Source organism: Mytilus trossulus, chromosome 8 (assembly GCF_036588685.1).
Source record: "Mytilus trossulus isolate FHL-02 chromosome 8, PNRI_Mtr1.1.1.hap1, whole genome shotgun sequence".
Classification (NCBI taxonomy): Eukaryota; Metazoa; Mollusca; class Bivalvia; order Mytilida; family Mytilidae; genus Mytilus; species Mytilus trossulus.
The window spans coordinates 26,685,827-26,705,435 of NC_086380.1; the positions used below are offsets into that span (position 1 = coordinate 26,685,827).

The 19,609-nt window shown below is 32.0% G+C and overlaps 2 protein-coding genes across 3 annotated transcripts in view; one reads left to right on the forward strand and one right to left on the reverse strand.

The window, feature by feature from the left end:
* Nucleotides 1-1,306, reverse strand: part of LOC134680751 (rab GTPase-binding effector protein 1-like) — a 41,625-nt gene extending 40,319 nt beyond the window's left edge. For both annotated transcript variants that reach the window (XM_063539970.1, XM_063539969.1), the window contains exon 1: nt 1,147-1,306. In XM_063539970.1, coding sequence (XP_063396040.1) covers nt 1,147-1,201 — 55 coding nt within the window. In that variant the 5' untranslated portion in view covers nt 1,202-1,306. The remainder of the gene's footprint in view (nt 1-1,146) is intronic.
* A 4,998-nt stretch (nt 1,307-6,304) lies between these two features.
* LOC134680752 (prolyl 4-hydroxylase subunit alpha-1-like) overlaps nt 6,305-19,609 on the forward strand; it is a 28,336-nt gene continuing 15,031 nt past the window's right edge. The window contains exons 1-5 of the mRNA XM_063539971.1: nt 6,305-6,939; nt 13,639-13,793; nt 15,092-15,262; nt 16,342-16,502; nt 17,190-17,241. Of these exons, the coding sequence (XP_063396041.1) occupies nt 6,770-6,939; nt 13,639-13,793; nt 15,092-15,262; nt 16,342-16,502; nt 17,190-17,241 (709 nt within the window). The 5' untranslated portion in view covers nt 6,305-6,769. The remainder of the gene's footprint in view (nt 6,940-13,638; nt 13,794-15,091; nt 15,263-16,341; nt 16,503-17,189; nt 17,242-19,609) is intronic.

The window sequence follows — 19,609 nt, forward strand, 5'->3', positions numbered from 1 at the left end:
ACATACACTGATGTTAAACATGTCAAAGTATAGCTTGGAATAGTTTTGACTGTAAGAAACATTTGATGCACCTGCCATCAAAATGGCCATACATCATGTACATGAAGTAACAAATAATTTCACATTATAGCACAATTTTCTGTGTACTTGGGTTTTTTTTCAATATCCATAGCTCAAATTTGCTAATTTATCTGGAAAGTATACTTTATGAGAGTATAACAGAAATAGGTTAACCGAAAGCAAGCAGATAACATGTCAATTTCTTCCTTAGTGACAACTCCCTGACATATTTTGAAATAACTGTGTAAACTTCTGGTTGATCAAGGGAGGTAATAAAATCCCGTCAAATTACTGTAGCATGTGTAGTGTACATGTTTTACCACTTTGACAGACTTGAAAGTCTTAACACAATTGGTTAGGCATTTGTTGAGCATTTAAATATGTTGTTGTTATCAAAACGTTGTTCAAAAAGCGGGAGGTAGCCCTTTAGCTATGCGTAAGTAGATTTTTGTCTTTACCATTTTGGTTTTGGTTTGATATACAATGTACAATAAACTGCTATTCATAAAGGTCATTATTTAATTCTATGCCAGGTAGCTATAAATCAGCTGTGCAGACAGATAACTTTTCCTTTTAGGGAAAAATTATTATGTCTTTAATTAAGTTTCTGTTTTAGTTACTGTACATTTTTAGTTAGCTGATCTCTGAAGCTATAACATTCTTTAAGAATCCAGTCCTAAGCAAGGAAGAAGAAGCTGTTAACAAAATGGTTAAAATGGTGGTCTAGTGAGCAAGTCCATTGAATCATTATGAGCATGAAGTAATACCATTAGTATTCGTTCTTGGAATGTTGGTTTTGGGTCGTTTTGGTTTCAACATCCTGTGAGCATAATTTATAGCCCTACATGTAGGTTTGACACAGCCAGTCAGAGACAGAAATAATATGAACAGATGATCTGTAACTACTGTTACTATAGATAACAAATAGATCTTATAAAAAGTACATATGATATCTAATATGGGTAAAATTTGACAGAATAGTTCAATATTACAACATTTCTAAAGGGTTTTATGGCTTCAATATTGACAATAAATTATGTAAACAAATCGTTCTAGAAAGACTTTGAACTTGGACTTTAACTATACCATTTTTATCACCCTCCGCTGCCTCAAAGGCACCGAAATCAGATTCCTCTGTCATAATAAACACAGTTGGGCATAAATTATGTTCTAATATTCCATCTTTGGTTGCTATTGATCGATTTTTCTAATAATTTTCTCCGCCACCTACTTCCGAGCTCTTTTCTTTGAAGGAAAATCAGCAATAAATTGTAAAAATAAGTCAATGACGGTCAATATTTCCGGTATAAGTTGAAATGTCAGTCCTTTGGGACTCTGACTGGTTACTTGTCATTTGAAGTGCGGGTGGGAGGAATTAACGAGAGAAGCCTGAATTGGTTTTATAAAACGGGGCTAATCCTGGACATCTAAATATTTTTACAAGATATGAACAATATTCGTGTTTTCTTAGTGACTTTCTAAGTAAACTAAATTATACAAAACTAGTCACAGGCACTTGTTTCTATCCATACGAAGGTCGACTATCCATATAAATAGTCGACCTTCGTATGGATAAAAACAAGTGCCTGTGAAACTAGTATAGGAAGTCCCTGATTTCACTAATTAGTTTGTCCAAGTTCAAAAAGGCAAACGACATGGCTATTTTAATGAATCGTCTTAATCAATAGTTTATTAATAATTCAGCAGAAGTGTCTAATGCTTGATTTATATCGCTATCTCTTGTTTCCTCATTTTTGGCTTCAAACTTGGTTTCAAAGCCATCCCTTTGTAATATGAAAACTTGGCTTGTGGTATAAATTCAGGGAGATTCGTACACTTTAACACAAGTTATTTTCTGGAAACTACAAAAATGCCCATTTGGCTCCTAATTTCTAAACAGTTTGAACCTAAAACCCTCAAATCAATCACAACCTTCATTTAACAGTAAGTATAATTAAACCTTGTGTTAAAATTTTATTGATTTCTATTAATCTATGCTCAACCAGGATTTGTATATTAATACACATAGCAGATTGGTTTCAATGTATTAATTACTAGATTAACTTGAGTTATGGCCATCTTCTGTTTGTTTCTTATACATGAAATATGACAAACAGGCTAACATTAAACTAATATGGCAGACAACAATCAACAACAACTGTCACATAACGAATTTCAAGGCTCTTAACTTGGAACAGGAACATACGAAATGTGGTGGTGTTAAACATGTTTGCGAGCTCCCAACCTAAAATGCGAGTGACACATGCACAAGAACATGAACAAGGGTATTCAAGATTAATGCACACGAGGCATATAAACAACCAACAGAAATGCTGGCCTGTAGTCCATTTTATAATTAAAAAAAATGAAATGTGGGGTATACCTTGAGCAGACTGCAGTCCTATAATATACTCATACTTTAGGCCTAATGATATAAAGGAAACTGTCTATTTTATGGAATGGAGTGATTGTAGTGTATGCATAGGTTGATTGCTAAAGTTAACATTCATAAAAAAAAAAGAGGAGCCGGCTTTGGTCTTATCAAAGTTAATATGTGGACACTATTTTAACTTACCGTATACATTAGTTATCCTTACAAATAGGCGTTCATATCTATTGACACTGTGATAAACATATTATCTATACAAATGTATAATCTTATGCTTTTTATCATCTCAATACGATTACTTATATATGACTACCTACAATTTACTTACATATATGCATGATTACCCGTTTCAGTATGCAGACAATAGGCCAATCACATTCACTTCCTAGATCGAGAAAAAATACACGTTCATAAAGTATATTTACTTGGAACATTTTTTTAACATGTTTAAGTACAAAAATGATACTTACATGATGTATGGACTTACATATGCGTACACCGTTTTTCTGTCTTAATTGACGCTTGAAGATAGAAATTAAATAAATTCACTCCCTTCTTCTTGCGTTCTTTTTTTCAACGTTTGAAACGTCAAGTAAGACATAGAATTTTGCGCATTCAAGCTCTTCGTTTGTGGTTTGTATTTGCCATCCGAAACATCATGCACTAAACATGAAAGCTTCAACAGAAAAAAAAAACATCTTATGAATGGTTACAGGCTCAGAGATGGTTTATTATTAGTCTTATAAAGTGTATAAAATCAATAATAAACCGTCTTAGCTAACTATGCGGTATGGGCTTTGCTCATTGTTGAAGGCCGTACGGTGACCTATAGTTGTTAATGTCTGTGTCATTTTGCTCTTTTGTGGATAGTTGTCTCATTGGCAATCATACCACATCTTCTTTTTTATATTTGTAAATACCCGTTTACGGACTGTAATATGGTATACCGTTATCCGTCCGCCTGACCGCCTGTCCTTCGTCAACATGTTGGACAATAACTTAAAAACGCTTTAAACAATTTGCACGAAACTCTGGCGACTTATTTATATCTATATGTTGACGTCAGCCCCTTTCCATTATTTTTTTCTTCCGAATTATGTGATTTTATTCATATTTAAAAAGGGGGAAATTTCCAATTTTCAAATTATAACTCAAAACGCTTTGAGCAATTTTCATGAAAGTTTGGTGACTGGTTTATAGCTATTCTAATAAGATTCTTTCGGGTTTTTTTTTATATTTAACCCTGATATGACATTGAGTAGTGAACATTTAATGGTTGACAAATCTACGGGCATATTAGGGGGCGCCAAATGGGACTCTTGTGGTTTTGTACTCGACATTCAATTTTGTACGGCCATTAAAACACAAGATTCAATTTTTTGAGACAAAATTGAATTTTGTCTCACAACATTGAATCTTGTGTTTTAGTTTCCATATCAGGTAACAAAAGTATTTTTTTTTATGCAAATAAGTTTATATTTGCACACCTTTTTGACAAAATTGACTTTTGTCATGACGAAAACTGAATTTTGTCTACAAAACTGAAGTTTGTCATCACAAAAACGAATTTTGTTTACAAAAATGAATTTTGTAATCACAAAATTGAAGTTCTCATAAAACAAGTCAGTTTGTATCACATAGTTTTGTAAGACAAAAATGATTGTGTCATGACAGAATTGAATTTTGTACAAAACCACAAGAGTCCCATTCGGCGCCCGTACATATCATGCTCCAATGACACAGGTGTTGAAGCACTTTTTTATACCATCAAGATCATTACGATTATGGTTTAATAATTCAATTTTGGATGAACTCGTCTTCTAATTGGCTGACAGTGTATTGACATTGCTGAAAAAAGGTGTTATTTTCCTCTCTTTTTTTGAAAAAAAAGGGGTGCGTATGAGCAATACAAACCTTCTTTCTGTAAAGTTCATCTTCTACTTTACACAGTAAGAACAACTATTAACCAATCCATCATCAAAACCATGACATAGAGAATCACTTGTACAAATGATGTATAAATCTTTTTGGCATTTGAAAAAAATAAAGTTTGCATCTGAAATAAACACATTTATGCTAAAACGATTTGTTGATGCGGGTTATGTACTTCTCATATATTTCATGATGGTATGACGCAAAACCTCTACGGGTACGAGGTAAATTTGTATATTTAACCCCGCCGCATTTTTGCGCTTGCTCCAAGTTAGGAGCCTCTGGCCTTTGTTAGTCTTGTACGCAGTGGTTTTTAATTTTTTTTTTAGTGCATTTAATATATGTTTTTGGGTTTAGTGTAAAGTCCATTTTCACTGAACTAGTACACAATTGTATTTAGGGGCCACCTGAGTACCACCTCCGGCTGCAGGATTTTTCTCGCTGCGTCAAAGACCAATTGGTGGCCTTCGGCTGTTTTCTGCTCTTTGGTCAGATTGTTGCCACTTTGACATACTCCCCATGTCCAGTCTCAATTTTATTTAGCACATACAACGTCCAAAGATAACTGATTTGCCCTTAGTAAAATTTTATAATAAATGAACGCAAAATAAACCTGTAACTTTAAAAATTTCTCTCTCTATATATTCTATTCATTTAAAAAAAAAATGTTCTAACGGTGTTTTTACATGACAAAAATATATGGGATATGCATCAATACATGTGTTCAACATGACGACACAAATAAAAATCTTAAGACGGATAGGGATCAATGCACGATGATTAACAATAGACATGCAGTCACGTGTCTTCTTTTTACCAGTGGTAGAATGTTTAGCAGAAATATAGTCGCAGAGAAAATTGATTTATAATGATTGTTTATAACTTCAAATGTAAAACAAGTGAAAATACAGGTATATAAATAAGGCCGTTAGTTTTCTAGTTTGAATTGTTTTACATTGTCTTATCGGGGCCTTTTATAGCTGACTATGCGCCTTGCGGTATGGGCTTTGCTCATTGTTGAAGGCCGTACGGTGACCTATAGTTGTTAATGTTTGTATCATTTTGGGCTTTTGTGGATAGTTGTCTCATTGGTAATCATACCATATCTTCTTTTTTATAAACAGGCTAGGGAACTCTTATTTATTTTTGCTTGTAGGCTATATATACATATTTATTTACATCAGTTTATTTTTCGTTGTTATTTATCATTTGTATTTGTCACTAGTATCATGTTTTTCATATATGACAATAAAGAATTACTTTTTATTAATATTTCAATGTCACTTGTTCTTGATTTCTCCTAAGTTTAGTTATCTTAGATTTATATTACAACGCAGCTATTAAAATAGATAAAAACATGTACACATAATTTTCCTAACATACTAGTTATGATAGCGTTCCTTACTTTCTTGTTTTCATAATGTTTGTCTCCGCAACATATTTGAAAGTTATTTCTTTTTTCAATTATCTATTGAAGATTTTACGAGTTTAGCAAAGGTGGATCAAAATGGGAACGAAGACGGAAGAGTTCCAGGTGTTTAAAACTGGACAAACAGGGAAAACGTTTCGCCAACTTTTTCGTGTTAAAAATTGTTCTTTCATTTAAAAAAAAATCGCAGAATAAATATTTATACCAACAAACGAATACTTTCCTGATATGAAGGTTAATAAGTTCAAAAGGCCTACACCCCTCCCCTCCGCATCATTTTTAGAAACATTTGGTTGATTGTTTATGGAATCACTGAAGCATGACTGGAGTGGCCCCCTCTTATGCAGTAAATACGTCTCCCCTCCCCCTTTATTAAAATTTCTGGATCCGCCACTAGGAATTAACAAGATAAATGATGACTACTCCGGTTACAGCATGTAAAACAACACGTAAACAGTTTACAGGTAAAATAAAGGTAAAAATAATTAGTAGCAACTTAACATGTACATTAATGTGTATTGTTATATTCACAAACCTAACAGCATATTGTTTGTAACATCTGTATATTGATTAAGACTTTTCTAGATTTACCGCTCGTACTTTCTACGAATTTTCATACATTAAATCTTTAATCAAATCGGATTTGTTCAATTTGTTGAAAGTTGAAACATTGCGTTTACGTGACAATCAGTGGAAAAGTTTTGTGACGTTGCATTAGATTTATTTTTTCATATAAAGAAAGTTTGGACGTGTAAAAGTGGCTTATTATGAAGTGACAAAAAAGACAGTTTATCCGTTTAAACTGAAACTAACGAATTCATTAGTTTGTTTATGCTTATAGTAATACTACAAACAGTGTTGATATTTCAAGTGCATTGATTCAATAATTCGCTTGGACTATTCGAAATAACAAACGGAAAGTTGTATATTTTATACCTATACTTAGATAAGCATACTAAATGGAAATGTACTTTTTTACATTATTTTATATACTATTCACATATGTACGTTGTGAACTATTTACATCGCTTGCCACTATGGAACATGGTTTAAAGGCAGAACAAAATATGGCTGATAAAATCAGAGAATATATTACCAAAGAAAAAGAAAGACTGCAGACATTAGACAGGCAAGTATACTGAAAAGAAAACAGTACAGAAAGAATAATTAAAAAAAATTGCAACACATTATTTGTTAATCGTGGAATATGTTTAATAGGATCTTCGTTGCTTATATGAGGCATCGGTGATATATTTTTTGTTCTAAGGAGTCGAACTACTTTATTACTAGCATTTTGCAACTGATCTAAGATCGAATTCAGCACGTGCCAGGTGCGCTCGAATCAAATCTTAATTGACTAGGATTGTCAGATTTCCTTCCGAAGGTCGTTTTTTTTCTCTCCGTGCAAACCTGCTTTCTCCACAAATAATAACTGACCGTCGCAAAATAGCACAATAGTGCAAAAAGTGGCGTTAATCAATTAATCAATCATGTTGTTCCTTGAATGATGTTTGGGGTCAACAGAATAATGAACAATTATAGACCAATACTTCAGAAAATGGTCTATATAAGTAAATAATATAGAGAAAACAAATTCATTTTTTGTAGATTTATAAAGAACAGAGAAAAATGGCCTTAAGTTAACGATAACTGGGTAGTTAAGAACCACCATCCATACCCTCTTGAATAAATCAGATCAATTCAAATACTTTCTTTAATGTCACTACTTATAAATCTGTATGCCGGTCTCAATCTGTAAGTTTCAGTATGCATCACCTCATTGTCAGTCAAACAGTAACCATTGCAGTTGATATATGAGTACATGCAGTACAGAGTGCACTGTGTTGATTAATGGGGACAATTTTATCTGAAATTATGTCTTCTTTTTTTACCGATATCAGCTCTTTAATGATTGTGTAAGGTTAAAGGATTTTAAAAAATATTAAGGATTCGAGTCAGCTGATTCGAGTATTATTGTTGAAATGCACATCTGGTGTTGCAAAACTAATATCTAATTCTATTAGCATAAACTAATATTCATGATCTGTTCATATCTAAGAAATTATTTATTCAAATCGCAATTGACGACAAAAATGTGTATAATAGATCTTATTAATTCTAAAACATACATGTGTATAAAGTGTCGACTGTCTGTAAACCACCAATACACAGGAAGAGTTTAGTGATAGTGACAGAGAGAAGACAAAACAAGACATACCAGCAATTGTTTTATAATTATCTCTAATAATGCTTGACGCATATTGTCAGTATGATATACTATATTTTTCTTTATTATTAATGTAGTATTTGTGATACAATTCGTTGGGACAATAGGGTCGGGGTAGAAGGTGAAGCTGCACTTTCTGTAATTTGTTTTTGAATTGTATGATAAATACGAACCATAAAATTCATTAGGCTAAGAATTGTGTATAGGATGAAACTGCTGTTATAAATTCTTGCCCTCAACTGCACTTTCAGTGCCGGATCCAGGGAGGACGTAGAAGTCCCTACTCCCCCCCCCCATTAGATTCTTGTTGCAATTTAGCAAACATTATAAAGTACATGAAACTGTGATTGTCATACGAATTTTTACAGAAAAGTTCACCCCGCAAAGAGCTTTTTCAATTTCCCATCCATTTCCATTTATTCAGAATTTCTGTCTACATTGTTATTTCTGTGTTGTGGTTAGTCTATTCCTATTATATGAATTAATTACAAGACTAGGAAATGAGGATCATGTAAATAAAAAAGTTTACATGTATATCTAAATGTTAGTCTATGTTATATCATGTGAGTGTCAGTCAGACTACACTTAACTTGTAATGGATGTACGGGCGCATGCAATTAGCAGTGCGCTTTTTTGATTGATGGTAGAAGATTTATAGGAAAAGATGTACTTCTGAATATAGTATAACACTACATTTTCTTGATCTGTAAAAGTCTATTATAGTCGATAGTGTTTAACCAAGTGAGTATATGCTTATTAAGCCAAAACTCGGAAGACTGGAAAAGGGGGGGGGGAGGGGGTATTTTTTTCATGTGTGCAACGGCTTAATGGTGTAGGTTTTAAAAAGTCTAAAATAGAAAAAAAAAAAAATATACCCCTACAAGGCAATCTTATGAAAATCTAGAAATCTGAATGTTTAACGAGACTTTCAAACATTAAATGAAATACATGTACATATACTAGTTATTTAGTTTGAAATAGAAACATTCAACGTGTATAAATATGTGTATAATTTGTTGATAAATTAACCGTACACGAATAATTGTGATATAACAAGCACATTAAACTGTTTCGAAATTTGTTTCTATTTTTCTTCCCCTCGCTATATTTATTCACCTATGATGATCTGTCAAGATTAATGATGCTAGCTCTACATGTATACAACCCAGTGTTTATATATATACCTATGATGATCTGTCGAGATTAATGATGCTAGCTCTACATGTATACAACCCAGTGTTTATATATATACCTATGATGATCTGTCGAGATTAATGATGCTAGCTCTACATGTATACAACCCAGTGTTTATATATATATACCTATGATGATCTGTCGAGATTAATGATGCTAGCTCTACATGTATACAACCCAGTGTTTATATGTATACCTATGATGATCTGTCGAGATTAATGATGCTAGCTCTACATGTATACAACCCAGTGTTTATATATATACCTATGATGATCTGTCGAGATTAATGATGCTAGCTCTACATGTATACAACCCAGTGTTTATATATATACCTATGATGATCTGTCGAGATTAATGATGCTAGCTCTACATGTATACAACCCAGTGTTTATAGAAAAAAAAGTGAAACAACTCATGACTTAACAGGCTTTTTCTGTGAGGTGAAAGGAAATTAATTTGAGTTCAATAACAAAACTGAGAGGATTAAGCAATTGTGAATTCAGACGGGGACGGAACCGCCGATTCCCATTTTTTTTATTATAAAAAAATCTATATTTGCAGCTAAATTTGCCTCAAAATAAGCCTTCTAAATAATTCATGAGCCCTTTATCTGTAAAAGTCTATGATAGTCGATAGTGTTTAACCAAGGGAGTATATGCTTATTAAGCCAAACTCAGAGGGACTGGAGGAAGAGGGGTGTTTTGTCATTTGTGCAACCGACCGTGTGACGGCTGTATTCAGACGGGGACGGAGGCGCCCATTCCTATTCTCTTCCTAACATCAAATCATAGATAAGCGCCTATGAAGAACTAGAACACTTTTTAATAATTACAAAAACCTGTAATTTGTCAATAATCACAAAATTTCCTGTCATCTTACACATGCTACAGGTTTCATATTTGTTTTTGCTAGACAAACTAAATAAAGCAATAAAAACTGCGAAAAACAATATGTAAAGTTAATTCTGGCGTAACCGTATTAGCTTAGTGTTGTCAACTGGACAGAAGACTTAAAGCAAAACAACATATTTTGTTTCACATGGCACGAATCAAATGAAACAGCATAGAACAAACTTACGATAAAGACTCAATCGATAGAATAAAACAGACGTATAAGTGGCAAATTTCTTCAAACAAAGAAAATTAAGCATTGAAAAGCGGAACGAGTCGAAAAGACAACAAACCGACCAAAAAGCAGAAAACAGCCAAAGATCACCAATCGGTCATCAACACAGTGAGAATTTGTTGACTTAAGACTTTTTTCGCTTTCTCAATTTCTTCTGTATTGCATGTAGTTTGGTGCAATCTGATTCATCACTTATTCATTCTGACATATAACACTATAAACCATGATGTTGAATTGATTTTAAAAGTAGATCAAACGTTTGGGACATATTAATATATCCACGTGCACATATCATTATTAAAACGATCAATATCTTAACATTATATTATATTAATAGTTTGGGGATCTGGTTTGGGGTCTTTATTTCTGCATTCTGAAATTTGTAGTTTTTTTAGCTTTTGATTACTTGGCCGTTTGTATAGTGATTATTTGAATAACACAACAACTATTTCATGATTATTGGATTATCTTGGAGTGTTTTTTTTTTCTTTAATCAGTATGTGATTATATTGTCGAAAGTGTGATTACTTGGACAACCCAATGAGGGGCCTCATTTTGTATACAAACATCTAGTTCTCTATTCTTTATAAATTGTTCCTGTTATTCTCTCTCTATATATAAAAGAAGATAGTTTATATTTCAGCACCCCTTTATTCTAAATTCTTAATTTTATTGTTTGGTCTATTTTTATATTTTTTATTTTATTGTTTGGTCTATTTTTGTATTCTTCATTTATTGTTTGGTCCATTCAGTTTGTATTCTTCATTTATTGTTTGATCTATTTTTGTATTCTTCATTTTATTGTTTGGTCCATTTTTGTATTCTTTATTTTTTTGCCTTTATTTCTGTACATTTCGCCCATTATTCTTTATTCTGTAAACTCATCGACAACTTCAGTTATGAGATCTTATTAGCATTAGCATACGGTGGATAGGTTCACCATGAAAGTATTGATATTATATTACATTATATTTTGTTATACGACATAGTCATAGCAAGGATTTGTATAATATTACTATTATTATAGATTGATAGTTGAAGTAATATGCTGAATTATCTATCCACACGTCACCGCTAGCTGGGTTTGAAGTTTGAGGTACATGCAACGAATGCAACATTAAATACACTGTAATACCCTGCACATTACTATTTTCTTACCACTTAGTTAGCGGTGTTATTACAATAGTTAGCGTTGTCATATCGATTGTTGTGGATCTTGGTTTCGTTATCATTTGATATAATAGATATATGCAAGCCCACTTTTCTACAACTCAACACTAACCATAAAAAAAACAAGAAAAAGACAACTTAAAACTGTGTATAACCCGGAAAAAGCAAGTTTTAATCGCAAATGACAGCGGCCAAAAGGCATTTCAGATATTAACATAATAATCGATAAATTTGGTTTGGAGCATAGATCGTGTGAGAGTTTTGAAATATGAAATACGATATGTTTATCCTGTTGCCTTTGTTTAACTGTACAAGTTCAATTATGCTTCTCAATTTGATTTTCTTGTGAGAACTTGGTGACGATTGTAGATCTTTAATGTTTGTCGTTGAAGTTCTTTTCTGTACTCGGTGGTGATTTCGAGTTTGACCATTGTATGTTGTAAAGACCGTGCAATGTCTATAGGATGCATTTGTTTTAAATTTTTAATTTCATAATTAATTTGGAAGGTTACTGTCACATCAACGTTCTCCACAACTCACTTGGCTCTATTTAGGTTAAGATATTAAAATATTATTCAATAAGAACCGATTATTATAAAGAACAACAAAAGTTATTGAAGAATTGAATGCTTCTTTTTGTAACTTCATTTGGGTGTAAAAGCGTTGACCGAAGTACATTTTGTATGAAGCGCGTACTTATAATTACAGTTTTACGCTAAGATCATGAAAACACGAATTTCATCATTTTTTTTATTTGATTCAACTGTGCAATTTATTGTGTGATCTCGTGCTATCATGAATGATACGTTTTATTGAGTAATGCAATTGCATAAGGAATAATACGTGATGTACAGTTAGCCAATCATAATAACGTAAACGTACTATATATAATGAAACATACATATAATGTTATTATAATCATATAAATTTAGTAAAAATATGTTGTATCAAATGGTCATTGCATAATTAAAATACCAAAGCCACGAGTAGCTGTAATATTTGAAAATCATTCACCACTCAATTCTAGAAAATAGTATAGTTGAAATTATTATTAGTAAGTGAGTAATTGGACAATTTATGGACAAACAACTGCTTGGGTGGGATAGACGATTGCCTTGAGTGTACAATCCCTCATCACGTGCATGAGTATACCTCTATATGCTAATTTTGATTGGACAATATCTTTTTAGTCGTCTGCTTCTAATAGAGATTACTTATAAACTGTCCCCAGCTGTTACATAATCCACTTATATCGCCATTTCGAAATAAAACCCAGTATTGCATACTTAAGATGTTTGTACATTTTTAAGAATAAATCACACATTTCTTTTATTTCAACGATAAATTATATTAATGCATACATTTTCCGTATTAAACTACAATTCATACATATAATGTATGTTGCAACAAAAATATATGGCTTACTTGTAATTGTAGCAGGTTTTGTGCTTTTGTTTTTCAATTCAAATATATCGAGCGTACGAGACTGTGAATTCTAATATTGCTTTTAATCCATCTTTCGTATTAGTACTTTAATCAAGATAATGGAATGAAACACATCATACACAAATAGTTATCAAAGGTACCAGGATTATAATTTAATACGCCAGACGCGCGTTTCGTCTACATAAGACGCTCAGATCAAAACAGTTAAAAAGCCAAACAAATACAAAGTTGAAGAGCATTGAGGACCGAAAATTCCAAAAAGTTGTGACAAATACGGCTAAGGTAATCTACTCCTGGGGGTATACAAAGTTGTTCATTGATGAATAGAGATCATACAAATCCCGATACAAAACACAGGCATGCACTTGTCTCAAAAAAAAAATTCCTATATACCTTAATATATAAAGGTATATAGCGGGGAAAAATTGAGACAAGTGCCTGTGATACAAAACTACATTATGATCAAGCCAAAGGAGATTTTGGTTCCAACTACTAAACATTTAATTGTTCTAATATTTTACCTCAAACATTCATAAGATGAAACATCAAAGGACTTCCATTTGATTTTTTGAACATCTTCGAAATCTTCTATCGTGTATACCGGTTTTAAAACTCATTAAACATTCAATTTAGAAAATTAGTATTTGAACTCCTGTTTCATTTCAGATTAGCCGATTCCTTTGACGAACACAGCCGGCAAGGTTTAAAGAATCCAAATGCTTACCTTGGAAATCCTATAAATGCATTTTTATTTGTTAAAAAGTTTACAATTGATTGGGAAAAAAACGTTGAGGAGTCAATAAAACATAAACAGACACAAGGTATTTATCAATATTGTCATGTAGGCAAGATGTTTTGCTAGCCATAAAACCAGGTTCAGTCCACCGTTGTTTCTTAAAGTGTCCTATACCAAGTCAGGATTATGACAGTTTATCAAATAGTATGTTTTTTATGTATGATATCTACATTTAAATCATGATGACTGAAAAAGGTTTTAATTTCAATTTTGTAAATATTTTCCTTTATGTATTTTCATGTATATCATTCCATCTAAATTTGTAATATGTTCAGTATTTTGAAATCCCAAATAAAAGGACATTGCTGAAATGATGATAAAATCAACATACATTTAAAGACGAAATGATGTCAGCAAATAAATTTATGAACCGAAGCTTGGACCGAGTTGCCTCCCTTCTTTCTGCACATGAAAGGGTCGACTGTTTTGTCTTCAAATTAGATTTTGCATCTTAATAAGCCGGTCTACAATTTTTAAATGAATACCATGTGGTTATAATTTATTGATTGTAAAAATGTACAACTAATGACATTCACAATAGCAAACATATGACGTTAGGAAACAAGACATTATTAGAATATTTCTTATATATAAACGCATTACATAGATGGACCAACTGGCGGCCCATGAATATGAATGAGCAATGACGATCGATAGCTATTTAATCTTGAACTGTATGCTCAAAGGCATGTTAAAAAATATGAAGAAATTTGATTGACAATTTTGTGTATTTAATTCTTTTTTCATAGTTGATACTTTTTTTTATTTAGTTTCTCTATATATATACCATGTATTCCAACACCTGTCTAATCGGAACTATTCGGTCCCTAGAGATTCATCTTAAATTGTTTTACTGTACTTTTATTTTTAGGGGGATAAATATGAGCATTATATAAAAAGACATAAACGATGGTTGTGATGGTGTTTCTCACTTTTTAATTTGAATTTTCTTTTGGCATTATTTCTTTTTTTGTATTTTTTTTACCCATTATTTTTTTTGTTTTTCTTTTTGCCCATTATTTTTCTTTCCTTTTATTTTGCCTTTTTTACTTGCCCTCTATACTGCACGTTTTTCAGTTATTTCTACTCTGTAAACCCCACCAAAATCCTTGTGAATGCCATGAACGTTTCGTCTTTCTCAATTGTTCTAGATATTCATTATGTCCGCGTCTAACATTTTTCTTCACAAAAGAAGTATTTTGCTCAATATTGAAGGCCGTACGGTAACTAGAAGTTGCTAACCTTATGTATGCATCATCTCAGTTGGAAAGTTGTTTCATTTGCAGATATACCTCATACTGTTATTTTTCTATTGATTTTCAGTTACAACAGAATTTAATACTCAGCTAGATAGATTGCGGATAAAATTGCCAGATGAAGAAGATCTTACTGGATCCGTTCAAGCTATACTACGATTACAAGACATGTATGATATTCCTGCTAAACAGATAGCAGAGGGATCTATAGGCGGCTTAAATACTGGAGAACTAAATGGTAGGTTATTACTTATAGAACACATGATATCACCCCTATACTTCGTTTACAACACATGTATGATATTCCTGCTGAAGAGATAGCAGAGGGGTCAATAGGCGGCTTACATACTGGAGAACTTAATGGTAGGTTATTATTACTTATATACTAGTAGCATATGATATCAACCATATACTGCTATTACAAGACGTGCATGATATTCCTCCCAAAGAGATATTAAAGGATCAATATGTGGTTTAAATACTAGAGAGCTCACTGATAGGTAGTTACTTATAGAACACATGGTATCACCTCATAACTGATATTACAAGACTTGTGTGATATTACTCCCCAAGAGATAGCAGAGGGATCAATATGTGGCTTAAATACTAGAGCTCACTGGTAGGTAGTTACTTATAGAACACATGGTATCACCTCATTACTGCTATTACAAGACATATGTATGATATTCCTGCTAAAGAAATAGCAGAGGGATCTATAGGCGGCTTAAATGCAGGAGAGCTTACTGGCATGTAACTACTTACAAGACACCTGCAATCAATTCGATATTGGTGAGGGTTCGTGTCTATTTTTTTTTGTGTATATTGTATAATGTTGTTTGTCTTTTTTCTATTTTATTTTCTTACATTTGTGTTGTCAGTTGATTTAACTAATGAGTTTGAATGTCCCTTTTAGTATCTTTTTCCTCTTTATTTTAAATTGTAATATTTTGACTGCAGTTATATTATTTAAGTCAGACTTAGGAGATTCATTGTAGAAAGAAAACGGAAATGTTATTACATTTTTCGAATGTAAAATGAACATAGGTAGACCATAATTAGGCATTAGGAGATATCAATTACTTATTTAAGACATATTTTTTTTTATAGGAAAAAAACTCTTGAAAGTACGACATAATATATATTTATTTTGGGTTTAAATGTATATTTGATAATTAATCTTTCTAAATAGAAATTTGGTGTTTATAATTAATTTATTTAATTTATTAATTCATATATTAGTTTATTAATTTAATAAGTTAATTCATGCATACATTTGATAATTATTATTTCACTGTTATAACTAATTTTTTTTATCAGCTGATGCTTGTTTTGAATTGGGAAGGATTGCATACGAAGACGGCGACTATTACCACGGTTTCCATTGGATGGCAATAGCAAAAGAGCGACTTGACAAAGAAACAAATAAAACGACAGACATGACAGAAATTTTAGATTATATGGCATGGACTGCACATGAGGTAAAACACATGACAAAAAGCAAAGGCGACAGTTGTTTATCTATGTTAAAATCTGGTAAATCGTGAAATAAGAGACAACACACAAATTAAGAAAATCGAACGAACTCCAGAAGTAACAAGTCTGGATGCGTCGACAGGATTGGAGTCTCCTACTTTGAATGCATCACCCGTTTTGAGAATCCATATACTTTCAGAATGTCACAGTCGGATATGACATAATCGGTAGATAAATATACTGGTATATAAAGATCTACGATTATCTTTTAGGTTTTGAAATATACGTATGCCTACTAATGTTGAAATCAAATGAAAATAACACTTAATAAATGTGGTTCTTTTGACGTCATGCTTTTTGAAGTTACCTTCACGCGCCATGCTCAAATCAATGTTTGAAAGACATGGACGTTTAAAAACCAATGTTTTCATGAAACTTATTTCGTATGATTAATTTACTCCTTAGTTTTGATTGTTATTTTCTTAAAACAATTGAGAGCATATTAGGTTTGTGGTATCCGCGATAAACGTATATGTATGTACTGTATGCAAATTAGTTCTTTTGTTTTCAATTTTAAACAATGCAATCAATTATTAACAAATAATTTGTTATCGTTATAAGACTAAAAAGCAACAACCTATTTTATTTAAAAATATGTAAATTATTAATTTAAAGTTTTTTTCTGTCTTCAGCTAGGTAACGACAAACTTGCTCTGGAACTGACGGAAGAATTATTAAATTTAGGTAAGGCAAACTAAGTATAAAAAAACAATAATTAATGTAAAATATTTATATTAAAAAAAAACTCACAAAAGATTCTAGGATTATGATTTGGTTCTCTAAACAAACACAATTTTCGTCTCATAAGACTCATCAGCGGCGCTCAAACAAAATTAAGATAGAAGGCAGACACAGGAAAAGATACACGGTTGTTTTATATCTGCCGATAATAGCTGTGTCTTATATACGACATGTATGGAATTCTAAACGGTGACTTAATAAGAGTACTAGTTATACAAATACATAGTTCTTCTCTTTCCTCAAGAATCCGATTTAACATGTCGCCATTTTTTCAAATTACTGGTGTTTTTTTCACAAGTCGAAGAACGTACTGACTTATTTTCTATTCCACATGATCCGTTCACATTATCATGTAGAAAATAAAAAATAAAGGCAACAGTAAAAAACTGATGTTCAAAAGTCGAACATCGATTGAAAAAAAAACGCGTTTTGAAACAAAGATGATGAAGACAGTTATTTGTCTTCTTTTATTAATTATTTTGTTTAGAACAGATTACACAAACTACTTAAGATCGTGCAAGGAATTAGACATATATTCTTTAAACCCTACGCAAATGGTTGCTTTTTCTTTTATTTAGTTGGTCATTGTTATAAAAAGGTGTTTCATTTATACCGAGTTTTCATGTTTGACCAAATCCTTCTACATCCTTTCGTCATTGTAATAACATGAAAGTTTCTATGTTGTGTTTTGTAAACTGTTGTTTGTCTTACTTTTGTCTTTCGTGTTGTTTTTTTTTTTGTGCCATAACGTTAACAATTTGATTTCGAATATAGAGCTTGAATGTCTTTCTACAATCTTTCGCATCCCCTATAAAGATTAAAACTTGATTTTATTTATAGATATCAGTTATATATTGCTTACCCCAATCATTTATTGGAAGGACCATTATTTTTTACATAGTGACTCAATGCTGAGTTCACGTGCTCATGACATTTTTCACAACCTTATCAAATTCTGTAACGTTATTTCTTCATAATAAACCTTAATGAAATGTTAATTTACTTCATATAATCCATCCTTTCTGATTCTCTCAATCTTGATGTTTGCACAGGAGGACATTTTTAACTTTATAGAATTAAGCCACATGTTATCAGTTGAATACATTTGTATCATGTTATTTCCCGTTGTATCCATCTCGGCATCTGGAATTTTGACTATTGTATTTTTTCATAAGTTATAAGAAAACATAATAATGGTCTGGTAGAAAATTGTCATAAACTAACATACACAGATTATCATAAACTAACATACACAGGATGTATAAGTATTTAAGACTAAAGCTCAAGTTATGTGCAAATAAACTCGCGATTGAAACCAGGATGAAATATTTGTATGCCAGATTCCCGTTTCGGCCAAAATAGTTATCAAAGATACCAGGATTATAATTTAATACGTCAAACGTGCGTTTTGTCTACATATGAATCGCCTGTGATGTTCATATCAAAACAGCAAAAAGCCAATCAAGTACAAAGTTGAAGAGCATTGAGGATCCAAAATGCCAAAAAGTTGTGCCAAATACGGCTAAGGTTATCTTCTCATGGGATAAGAAAATCCTTAGTGTTTCGAAAAATTAAAAGTTTGTTAACAGGAAATTTATTGAAATGACCATATAATTGATATTCATGTCAACACCGAAGTGCTGACTACTGGGCTGGTGATACCCTCAGGGACGAAACATCCACCAGCAGTGGCATCGATCCAGTGGTGTTGAATAGTTATCAAACATGCCAAAGTTACCAGGATTATAATTTAATACTCTAAACGCGCGATTCATATACATAAGACTCGTTAATCAGTCTCGAGTCAAAAAGTTTAACAGGCCAAATAAGAGACAATGTTTCATAGAAGTACTGTGCAACGATTTTTTTCTCGCGATCAACCGATGTTCTTGATACAATTATATAAAGGAAGACTCTCATTTTACATACTTGCAATGATTTATATAATCGTTTTTTTCTCTAATTGCAAAAGTCACAAATAATAAGTTGGTTTATAGTATAAGGTTATATTGATAAATTCTGTGTAAAATTAGAGGTTTAGATTTTTCCCAACATTTTTCATATGACCTTTAAATTTATGAAAATAGAAAACCATATGCAAGAAAATATGTTTTGAAAAAGGGAAAGTCCATAGTCAAATGGCAAACTGAAAAACTGAAAAACTCAAAACACATTCAACCAATGGATAACAATTGTCATATTCCTGACTTGGTACAGGCCTTTTTGTTATGTAGAAACTGGTGGATGGAACCTGGTTAATAGCTAGCTAAAATTTCTTGTCATTGTTTTATTGATATGCTATTTTACTATA